The sequence below is a fragment of the Manacus vitellinus genome, unplaced genomic scaffold (assembly GCF_001715985.3).
Source record: "Manacus vitellinus isolate BGI_N305 unplaced genomic scaffold, ASM171598v3 scaffold_8_pilon, whole genome shotgun sequence".
NCBI classification, from domain to species: domain Eukaryota; kingdom Metazoa; phylum Chordata; class Aves; order Passeriformes; family Pipridae; genus Manacus; species Manacus vitellinus.
Genome location: NW_021940864.1, coordinates 10,356,173 through 10,368,753, shown reverse-complemented (window position 1 = coordinate 10,368,753; position 12,581 = coordinate 10,356,173). Strand labels below are relative to the sequence as shown.

Here is a 12,581-nt window from a genome sequence, read left to right as displayed (position 1 = left end):
CAGTGTAAGAAAGCTTTGTTAAAACCTTCCAGCATTTCAGTCTTTTGCGTATCAGAAAAAATTCTGGGATAACATTTTGAACTTCTGTCATGAAAAAGAATTGGAAAACTTGCCATGTGGAAAGGCCATGGACTACTCTCTGAAAACATTCTGCTGCCAAAGGCCTACCAGAGATTTAAAATCAGGGCTTGAAGTACTCCTAGTTGAAATGTATGATTTGAGAGAGGTTTTTTCTCTAGTTAGAGTTTACACTACAAAAAGAAGAAATATTAAGTTAATGTTGAAGAGGAAAGCACAATTACATTTTAAAATTAAGTTAATGTTGAAGAGGAAAGCACAATTACATTTTAAAATTGCTTTTCAAAAGAGATGGTGGGAGTCCTGTCCACTGGCACAGTTGGAATACCATAGAATAAACACACCACTATATGTACAAAAGCAAGTAATCTTACACTGGCAAGGAGTGAGTCTATTCTGTTACAATCACTTCTCTCTCAAGAAATATGTTCTGACTGAGAGCTTTGGCTCTAAATCATTAAATCGTGTTTGAATTGTAAAAAAGCAGAACGCTCTTTGCAATTTCTTTCAGTCTTACAAAATCCCAGTAACATACCTATATCCTATTGCATTCCTTCTTTTATTTCAGGACACAAATTTCAGCCTCTGAAAAGCTACTTCTGCTTTCTGTCATGATACTCCAAAGTAATCAGAATTAGTCATTTAATCTCTATCCAGGCTAAAATAGCCTACTAGAGAAATCTCAGCTTAATCAATTATGTATAAGAATTCTCCCTTTTCTGTAGTGTGTGCGATCACTTGAGCTATAACATCATTTTCAGCTGCAGCAGAATGAACTGAGCAAATACACTGTGGCACAACTCAGTTTAAGTTAATATTGGTTACAAAGCTCATACACATGGAAAGAAGCAACTGCAAAACCAGAATGATTACAAGTGCTGCCAAAGGCCTTTCACATTCCTGAAAAAAGAATGTGAAACTTGCACCTCCTCACAAGCAAAAGACGATGACAAGAAGCTATCATGCAAGCTTTTGTCTTCTTCTGCTTCTACCAACCTGGAGATGTGAAATCCAGTCTGGAGACCCAGTAGTGTTTAAATATTTGGAGGGAAAAACCAGATCTCCATCCAGCTTGTGAATCCTGACGCCCTCCAAACCTACAATATTTCTTTTATCTAACATATCCTCCATAAGGGTGTTTGTCACTTGACTATCCCACATACCCCTGGTTCTCTCTGAAATTCCAAAAATGGAGAGAAACATCAAGTTAACCTGCTTTAATTTCATCGCATTGTTACAGCAGGAAGCACTCTGAGAAACCCTCTATCAGCTTCCTTTCAGCTGCAAAGCCCTCAAGTCCAACATACAGCCACCTGCAGCCACAGACTGCAGTTCCAGTTTCTTAAGATGGTGGAAATAGAGATGTAGCAGATGATTCTCCCCCTGCTCCCATTAAAATGAAAATTTTAATGACTGGCAGCAGAAAGAGTTAATTAAAGGTCTCCTTTCTCTTCCCCTTCAGGAAAAAGAAAAAGTTTTCCAAGTCTGAGCTCCAGTCAGAGGTAACTAGATAGCTAATAACTTCAGGAGGGATTTTAGTCACTTGAGCAAACTGATCAGTTTTAGAAAAGAGGATGTTTCACTGGAGTTTGTTGAGAAAGTGAGTGAAAGGAAACTTTTCACAACATAGACAGGGACAGTAATGACATGCCAGAGACAGAGCACTGGAAACTTTCCCCTTGGCCACAAAGTCTTTAAACAGGCAGTAACATTTCATAACTGCAGCCCTGTTCTAGGAAAGGTATAAAGGGGATGCATGGACAAAAGCTTCCTGCCCTCCTAGCTCAGCTCAAACCACATTCAAGACAAGCAGGAAGAACAGCACAAGGAATAGAGGGAAGTTGCTTTTTACTTTGCCTAAATCCAGCTCAGGGATTAGCTAAGGTCAAGACTAGTTGACCACTTCCAGTACCTTCCAACACACCTGCATGTCTGCTTATTTCTGTCACAGACATTAGCACATGGATCCAGACGCCAGTAAGTAGAGGGAACATCTGTAAGGACAGCACTGTTCCACTGGTACCAAAGGGCCTGGGAGTCCCATCTCCACCAGGGATCACTACAGGAGACTCAGCAGCCAAGGAATATGCAAACATGGTGAAAAAATGGATCAGTGTTAAAGTTCACTTAACCTGAGTGAAACTTGGCTACAAAGCACCTTGCACTAAGTAGTGAGACTCAGTACCATGGTCAAGAGAAGGCATATGCACCCTGGAGATGGGGACACCTCAGAGGAATAACCAAGTCTAAAAACATATCCATGAGATCCTTCTGCGGGGGGGAAAGAAAACCCCAAAGCTGCTTTGCATGTATTTGGAATCTGTATGAATATATTTGAGATGCATATACAGTATCTACACTTCAACTGGTTGAACACTTTTGGAGCTAGAGATGAAACTGTTTATTGAAATGAAAAGTGTAATTCTGGTATTTATACTCCAAAGGGTATGCAATACATCACAAATGTAACTCACAGAAGGTACCAGTTCATCTGAATTCTACAAAATTCCATTTGCAGAAATAGACTAGGAGAAGTGTTAGAAGCGACAGGCTGGGGAGATACTTCTATAAAAAAATCACAGATATTTAAACCAGATTAAATTCTAAACTCTAAAAAGTTGCCCTTTAACGTGCATTACCTCAAATCTCTGAAGTATTGTACCTTTCATGCATTTCCAAAAGCATATACTATTCACATTATTTAACATTTGCATTCTGATTGCAATCAGCCTTCTTTCAATAAAATAAATAATGTTACAGCTTGTTAACCTAGAACCATCAAACTCTCGCTTCCATTATCAATCAACGCCACTTTTCTGCTGACTGCAACTCAATTAAAATCCAATTATTTGAATAACTGGATGGAAATTGCTATCATAAGATGTACCTTTCTATTAGGAACATTTTGTGTAGAAAACTGACAGCACAGAAATTATGACACTGCGGTTAAAAGATGTTTTGTAACCTGGGCTGGGAAAAGATATGCCGATAAATGTGGAGGAACAGAGTGCGACTTCTGGAGTAGGTACTTTATTTTAAAATTGGGACTTTTGGTTCAGAGCAGATCCAAAATTATTGGATTCTGTTAGCATTGCCATGAGCTTTAAAAAAAGTTGGTCCTTCTATGCCTCAAAGCTTGTTATTTTTACTGATGTTAAAAAAAAAAAAAAAGAAAAAAAAGTAGTTATATATTCTTAGAGCATCTTACCACATTACCCACAGAGCTAATTACAAAATATGTCAGTCAGTGATACCAATTCTTTAGGTAATCTCAATGTCAAATTTTTTCATTTATTTTATTTCTTACATTAACTAACATCGGACAAGTAGCTGTTCATTAACAGCTCTTGCAGCTGTGTACCTTCTCCTTATCCTGCAGGAACTCAGTATTATTTGGAAAAAAATGTCATATGAGGAAACCCTCAAGTATAAGTTGCTTCTTAGTTTTTAATTACAGCAATTTTCTACTAGAGCTGTATTTATTTGACCAAAGTGTGGATAGCACATTCTTCTTCATCCAACACTAAAAAGCTGAATTCTTTGATATTGCTCTTAGATGGAAAATATCATGACACTACTTTAATTTCAGCATGCCAACTCCATATACAAAAAATAAAACATTTTTAAAAACGTCTAGTTGCAAAGTCTAATTTTACAAAACAGGTTTAAAAGAATTAAAGATTTCTATTTTTTCAGCTGTAAACTTACTTGGCACCTGGAAGTTACCATGGAAAATCTTTTTTAGGAACAAAAAAATCTCCTATCAAACATATTTCTTTAGCTGATCTCAAGTATCTTTATATCATAATGTTTTAAAGCAAATGCAGGCTCTCCAATGTATTTCTTTCAAATGTAATAGTATTGTCTTCTACCTTGCATCATAAAATCATATAATCTGAATTATACCTACTACAGTTTTAATAAATTTCTACAGAGGTTGTTCACTGAAGATTACACAGAGGATTTAAAAGGAGCTATTAGATTATGATGACTTGCATTTGACAAAATAACTTGTACTGGCACACAGCAAGGAATGAAATGAGCCAAAAAATCAAGGATAAGAAAAAGGAAACATTATAGATAAGCAAAGTAATTCCAAAATGTGATTGATTCTAAAAGAAGCAACTCTTGATAGAATGTCATGTTCATATTATTTTTCCATTGTGATTACTCTTCTTGACTTTTGCTCCATATATTAGATTTTATATCTTTCCTGTCATTTTCTATGTAATTTCAGGCAACACTCCTAAAATATTTTTAGCTGTTTTACAAACTAAAGTTGCATTAACTAGTGAACACTGTTTATCACAAATGCATGACAGTTTGCAAAATGCTGGAATCTGTCTCTTTCCTTGAAATGTGAAATACTTTCACACACACACAGTCTACCTCTCTACAAAGCTAGCGCAGAAATAAATGTGGCCTTTTGACTCTACACACTAGCAGTGTCTCTTAGGCAAGCTCTGAAAAACCTTCTTATAAAGAGAGCCTACAAAAAATGCCAGAATTCAAGCAATTCAGTTTTTTTCATGCAGAGAGTCCTTAAAAGTGCGATCATTTATAAGACGTATGTTGAAATCTAAGCTACTTACCCTTTTTCTCAAGTTGTAGGTCAAAATGAGATTTCTAGAGAAGGAGTGTGAAAAGGCTGTGTAGAACTCCAGTACTTTTTGCAAAGCATCTCTCTTAATCACATGAAGATCACAGTAAGTCAAAGCCCTTACATTAGCACAGGACTGGGCAAGGGTAGACTCCTTCCAGAACACATCACCAAAAACGTCTCCTTTGCCTAAACAAAAAATAACAGCATTACTTTCAATAACAGTACTATTTCCACCAAAAATATAAAAGAATATACATCTCATTTATACAGACAAGTTTCTTCTACTTCATGTGGTCAGAAAATAATTCTGCCTAAAAAAAAATAACTTTGAAATATTTCATTAATAACTTTTTCTGCTATCTTTTTGTTAATTACTTTGCTAATAGCCTAGCAAAATTTCATAAGAATAAATAATAATCAAAAAGTTGTTCATGTGATGAGTCCCCTTTAAATATCAATAAATTATTTTCTTTAAAAATCAAGAAAAGTGATTCATTCTTGGTTCATGTTCTCTTCTTATCCCTTTCAAAGATTAATTAAGATGAAATGTTTTTTCCCTTTCTTCTTTTAACTTAAATGCAAAGGATTTGATTCTTACATCTATGTTGTTAAGTTTTTTTAATCTGGCTAACAATTACCCACTATTATACCAATAAAACCATCTTGTATAAGACGTCAGTGCAGTTACAGGCTACAACGAAATAGAGTCCAAAACAAGAAGAGTACAGGTTAGTTATCACCAACGTAGCAATGGTCAGGCATGAATGTTTAGCTGTTACACACTGGAAGAAAGAAAACAGCCATTTCCTTACAACCTTTCCAGTTCAGGGCAAGTTTGCCAAAATCCAGCTGAGGAACAGCTCCCAGTAAGGATTTTGCTGGTTATAACCCAGCTCAGGCTGGGCACAAAAGGGAGTGTGTAGGAGAAAGTTACAAGCCCATTTACAAGAGTAATGGTCTTTTTTTTTTTTTCTATTTTCCACCATATACTGCTAACAGAATAAGAATATTATACTGTTCTTGTTTTGAAATGTGTTTTCCTCTTAAACTTCTGCTTTGTTATATAACCACTGCATATTTCTCTTAAGACAAACAACAAAGAAATACATTCACATCATCTATCAAGCTGAGGTAGGAATGGACCAGATGGTACCTTGTCTTATAAGTAATACTCTGCCCATAGCAATTCTGAAAGCCAAAGCATCAAAATAAATATTAGTTTATTGACTTCAGCCAGGCCCTTTTAGGTTTCATTTCTTAGATAAATAGTCATGTATAAAAGGCTATATGAAAGTCAAGAGAACTATCATGAGTATAGAGCTCAAGAAAACTTGTAAATTAAACCCAGAATTCCCATCTTAGCCCTTGAGCTGTACTTCCATCCTTACCTAATCCTTCCATTAGATGATAAGCATTTTCTCTTTGAGGAGAAGCTATCAGCTTGATGGTAAGCTACACTGTAGTGCAATAAGCTGTCGTTCACACTGATGTGCTCCCAGTCTTCCACAGAAGCCCTATGCAGCCACCTCCCATGGACCAGTTCCTGATCACTTTGGAGGAGCATAGACTCTATTTTAATTTTAAATGTGTGTATACACTGAAACCACCCGTTCCCTTAGCACGTTTTTTCCTCAAAAATTAAGCAAAGACACCATAACGATAACCCTTCTCCAATCTCAAGTCTCCTTACATAGGAGAATATCTGGAAATACTACAAAGGCTGCACATCAATAAGCATGGTGGCAGTCAAATAGCCCAGTACAGTAAGCAACTTTTCATTTTAATAGCAATGACTTTTCACAGCTTCAATTATTTAAATGTATGATTTTTCAATGGATACATTAAAAATGGCCAAAGAAAAATGCTTCCATGCACTTAAAGCAGATCATCATCTGAAAGGCTTTTAGACAGACAAGTACACAATATATTCAAAACTGAAGTGAAACAATTTTTATGCACCATAAAAACTGATATGCTTCACTGGGTAAAAATGGATTGTTTGCCTTTGGAATAAATATGCTTTTACTCACAATATTCCAGGCAATTAGCTAAACAACTGTTTTAATTAACGCTCTGGAATCTATCAAGCATTGAAATGTGCCATCACTGAGGAGCAACAGTTAGAGCTGGTAATCCAAGCACAAGGGAGAGAAATTCTAGCTTTGTTCTAAGCATATTTCTTAATATCTCCAGAGAAGTCTCCCTACCTTAAAATGAAAATAATCATTTTACTGTCCCACAGTATCATGAAGAATAATTAGTACAATGCAAGCACAAATAGCATGGTGCTGCTATGCCTACCTCAGAAGTTAGTTGTCTTACTCTTTTTAAAATTTAATTCTGCTTTTCACGTAACACAGAAAGACACAACTGTGTCATTCACCTGTGGCAGCAATGACAGTTTCCCTTTGCTATTTGTAACTCCCTCCTTCCAAAAAACTGTCCCTCCTGCAGTTTCCTGCTACCCTAGGGAGCCACTTCCCATTAGTGGCAGGAACAGCACAGGAAGGAGCTACGTCTGCTGGGTGCCTACTGAGTCAAACCAGAGAAAAGCAACATATGAACCACAAACTGAGTCAGATCACAGAAGGCTCTGTTTGAAAGAAACAAACCAAAAAAACCCTGAAGAAGTTGTACTCGATTTCATTAAAATATGTCCTTGAAGTTAATAGCCAGTGATTTAGTTGAAAATCAATCCTACATTATATTTTGGGTTCCAAAGCAAGGCACACATGCAAACACCACACTGCTTTGTTTCCATCAAGTGCATTTAGGAAATGATGCATATCAAAAGTATCAAATTTGATTGTCAGATTCTAAAAAAACTCGTCTTCGATATTCACAGAAAACAGAGGGGAAAAGGAGCAGTAGGAAATCTTTATACCAAGAAGGAATTAAAATTCCACCCAGGAGTAACTGCACTGGATTAGAACAATTGGCCTCTCATACATAATATGGAACTGCATATCATCTCCCTTTGTCTATATGTTCTCCACATTGTAAGATCAATCACTCAGGAAAAAGGAATTAAAAAAATGGGGGGCAGATTAAGTGGGTGTTTTATCAAATCCATCTGTAATGAGAAAGCAAGAGGGACAAGGTGATACTTCTAAGTGTGTCAGAAGGAGGTTGGCAAAGTCTAATGGCTGCATTAGGGAACCTGAGCCAAAAGCCTCTTTTTACATATAACTCCAGGCTTTATATATTTCACCTTACCTCTGAGGAAAGATTAAAAAGCTGGAGAAATGCAGATGGCATTTGTTTGTCAGTACTTTGCATTTTTCATTCCCAGCTTGCTGAATTCCAGACGTTTGCCAAGAACATTATCTGTCAATCACACTTAAAGTGGATGATCTAAGCTTTTACCATCAATCATTTATATTCCCTGCTGAATTTGTGGGTTGAGGACCTTTTTCACCATCAGCTCAGCATGCACTTGAAATCCAAATAGTTTTCTGCCTTTTATGTTTGCTTGTTTGTTTTAATTATAATAACAAGTCCTGAAACAAAATTCTTAAATAGTGAAGAATTATTTTATAAAACCTTCCATTTCCATATTTTTTCTTTCTCACATCAAATTTGCTATTTATCTTATAAGTGAAAAGATGATTTCTCTGTTACCACTGTAAATTCAGCCTGAGTCAGGCATAAGGTCAAGCCACATTCGCTCTGTCTCCTCAAGGCAGCACAGTAATGAAGATGTGATTACTGCTGCTTAGTCAGGTGTTCTGCTGATTTTGTTTGAGAAAAGAACTACATTCTCACATTATAGCTATATTGTCTTGATACCACAAACCTTGGTTTTTTCACTCCTAAAAAGTGGAAGTATTGAAGAGCTCTCAGACAGAACATAGTCCACTCCAAAAAAATCTGGTTCATGTGTAGAATATGTGCTTGACTGATAACCTACTTAGTCCATTTTTGGGTTCTGGATGTCTGGAAGTCATGGTGCAGTTTTGGTGTGATAGCAGCTGGGTGAGAAGATGAGGTCATAGATTCATATGCTGAAGGTCTTCCAGGTCAGTATGGATTTTGAAGGGATTCACACAAATCCATGGGTTTTCAGTACATCAGACAAAATATTCATGTTAGAATCATTCTTGAATCAATAGTAATTGTTGTTACAGTAGCCAACACCAGAATCTAGGACGGGTCCCTTCCCAATCTGCCTTCATCTGCATGTTTAAATGATAGAACTGGGATCTGACATAGTCTCAGCAGATCCAAAGATAAGCTAAAATGACCAAACACTGCTTGATGGTACCGAGGCAATGCAGCACTAAGTATATCTTGGAAATCAGGTGTTAGCAAATAATGTTATCTGTAATACTGATCCACAGTGGCTGCCACAATGACTTTCCCAGCACAGCTCCCTGGAGCACCCACACTGGCCTGCGCTCTCAGGATTTGTTTGCCACCTCCAAGCAGTGGGAGACACCAACTGCTATAAAAGCAAACACTGATTCTCTCTGCATAGGTCTCTTTTTAGTGACTGCTCAGTTAACATGCTGCTTTTTAAAGTGACTGCTCAGTTAAAATGCTGACATTTAAAAACAAACAAAAAAATTGGCCTGATTTTTTCCTTTTTCCCTTCCTTCCTTCCTTCCTCTCTCCCTCCCCAGAGGATCTGAAGTTAGTCCATGTCACAGGCTCCTACCAATTCTATTCAAGCATAATTCCACTAAGGACAGTGTATTTACCCCCGGTGTGCAAAGCCAATGATGTGAGACTTGGGTCGAATTCCCTCTGTGATCACCACATGTCTGTTTGGCTTCAACTGAAAATCCTTCCCTCTCCTCTCTTTCCTCATCTCCTCCTAATCTAAGTAAGGCATGCAATTTAAATTTTCCCATTTTACAAAGAGAAGAAAGATTCAAGGAAATTAGAGGCATTAGAGCAAAAAGAATTTTTCCTCTTGGTGCATTGTTTTAAGGCAACAAATATCTATCAGGCAATAAAAACAGAGCTACCATTTGGCATTGAGGTACAGTATTCAGTATCTGTCCTACAGATAAATTGTACAACTTGTCAGCCACTGAATAGCCTGTAGTTTGGTTCTCCAACACAGTACAGCTGGCAGGAGATGATGCATGGAAGTGATTTGCTGCTTTGGATTTTCTTAAGATTTCTGAAGTGCAAACTGAGACATGTAATGAGAAGTGAATGACCAACTGCAGAGAATATAATATTTTTCATTAACCATAGTTTTAATTAATCTATTCCTCTAATAAGATCTTAAAAAAAGTCTGAGTATTAATGCCACAGAAAGCAAAGTAAGAGTTACAGATAAAGCAAATTGAAGTTGCACTTTCAGTGATTTGCCTGGTACACAAATAGAAACACAGTGTATCTGTTTATGTTGTAAAACATAGTCTGGCAATATTTTGCAGACACTTTACTGTACAACTGCATCAATTTTCTCTGTTGAAGCACATTACTGTACAGACAAAGTAAAAACATTTATTTTCGAGATGAGCAGCAACAGCATGTATTACTTACAGCTAAGATTTCTATTATTATTATTATTATTATTAATGTGTTTATTTGTCTCTCTGAATAGAGCATAGATTATATTTCACTACTTGACTTAATGTGATGACAAGAAGAGTTTTAAATGTCAATTGGGCCCTACCAGGCTTACTCACAGAAAGCTTGGAGGCTTCAGTAGAATCTGATTCATTTGTCCTTATTTGCATTTTAATGGTTACTGTAAAAAAGTTATGAATATATGTCCAGTTTGTACGAACTCAGGTGATATGGAAGTTACCAGCTCAAGTAACTGGGGTCAAAAATGTATTTGAATATATTTGCATTGGTTAACTAATAGGAAAAACACAGCTCAATTTCTGTTGTCATTGCATGGACAGTGCTAATTTTCTGATCAAAAAATTCAGTGGTTCACCGGCCAGAAGCTGACTTTTTTGCTAAATTATAATTTTTACCTCTTCGTGCCTCTGGTTGGAGTATGGACACGAACACGATGTGCAAGCCTTCCCGACACAGTCTGAGATATCAAGAGATATGATGGAACAGAGAGCCTCATCTCCACCACATCTCAATTTCAGCTGACAGTGTCATGGATCACTGTTGCCAGTAGCCTGCCAGACACTACCATCTTCCAAAGGGGACTTCTTCCACATGTGATGCTGTCAGACTACTTAAGAGCACATCATGCAAAGTTGCATAGATTTTCAACAATAAAACACAAAACATGCCATTAAGTTCACTGCTGAGGCCTCTATTCACAGGGAATCCCCCTCTTCCTCAGTTATTCCAGCAAGTCATTAATCAAGTATTTTAAAAATCTGTTTCTCCAATACCCTGCCCAGTCTTAGACCATCTACAGAGAGCAGTGGACAGGAGCTTTGGTGATTCATGCTTTTAATGCTCTATCAGAAGCTAGACATAGAACAACTAATGGCTGGCTGAAGTCTTAAAATTGGCAACTCTGATATCAACCCACTCCAGGTGTCAGGAGCACAGGAATAAGGAATACTCTCTGCCCAAAACCACCATTCGGAATAAACATATATTTCTCCATAAAAGTTTTAGTGCTGCTCCTACATCCACCATGAAATTAAAATTTTATATTAATGTAGACCTCTTTATGCCACGGCCTGTTAAAAAGTTTAGCTGGATCTCCATTTTTAATACTTTTGCTAAGTGTGCCTGGACACACATTGGGCAAATCAAAATCTGAAAACTGTTCCTTCAGTTGATGTTCATTGAATCACTTCATAGAAACATGCAACTTGTCCGATCTCCTATTATAAGTTAACCTAAAAAAACCCCAAGCCTTTAAACTATAAATAGAAAAAGCACAATAGACCTCCAGAGGATAAAGATGGATTTTAATTTCAATCATTCCTTTTTGAAAGCATTGCTGGTCACGTTACATTCTTATTCAATAGCACAAACAATGTTGTGACGTTAGATGCTGTCAGAAAACTCTAATGCCATCCATAATCCTGCATTTCTTAAACCGAAGAGCACAGCAGCTTGGTATTTTTAACATTGGGAGGTGTATCTACATTGAAAATGTAGGTGAAAAGTGAAGCAGAGAAGTAAGGGACTTTTTCAAAGACTTGGAATTAAACAACAGTAGGCCCTAAAATACACAATTAAGTTTTGAAAATGGGGTAGTACACAAAGCAGCTTAGTTTAGGGAAACCTGAGTTAGCTCAGGTACTAGGGACAGTCTAAAGATAGCAGTCTGGGCTCAGCACAGTTCACTTATCCAGCATCTTCAAGTCTGCTGAGAAGCAGTCTCCACATGACTGTGGAAGATGCAATGTTTTCCACAGAGAAGATATAAGACAGGCAGTACTCCTGCACTCTAAAATAAACCACCCCTGTGGTGCAGTTGCCCTTGCAGTTTGCACTGTCCTATCTGGATGCAAATCTGTCCCACCAAAATCTGAATCAATCCTCTTTTGTCTACAACTGAATGAAATGCTTACGGCTAAATGAGTAAGCTAAAGCAATTGTAAAGAAAACAAACAATTATTCTTATAACATTTCTTTAAGACTGCAATTAGATCAAATTAAATCAGCAGGAATTTCTCCACACAAAGCAAATGGAGCATTTAATATCCTGCTGAAACCAAACATGGCACACCAAGCTCTCCTACACGTTAAAACCACAGTCTCCAATCTTGTCAACTTTATAGCTTTGTAAATAAGAATAAAAGATCTGTATTTCAGGGTCATATAAATATTTCCACTTCCTCAACTCATGTGTGAACTTTAATGTAAAACTATGTGCATCCTTTGCACACTCCCTGGCCTCCACTCCTCCCCAAAAATTCCCATTCTTGACATTGTGTTACTACATACTTTCATACTCATATCTACATTCTGTTATTTCCTTTCAGCTTTGATAGCAGCAAAAGGAATAGCA

General features: G+C 37.0%; 1 protein-coding gene across 1 annotated transcript in view; it reads right to left on the bottom strand.

Moving 5' to 3' along the window:
- KCNH1 (potassium voltage-gated channel subfamily H member 1) overlaps positions 1-12,581 on the bottom strand; it is a 173,589-nt gene that overhangs the window by 71,207 nt on the left and 89,801 nt on the right. Inside the window, exon 10 of the mRNA XM_029965099.1 lies at positions 4,671-4,867. Coding sequence (XP_029820959.1) covers positions 4,671-4,867 — 197 coding nt within the window. The remainder of the gene's footprint in view (positions 1-4,670; positions 4,868-12,581) is intronic.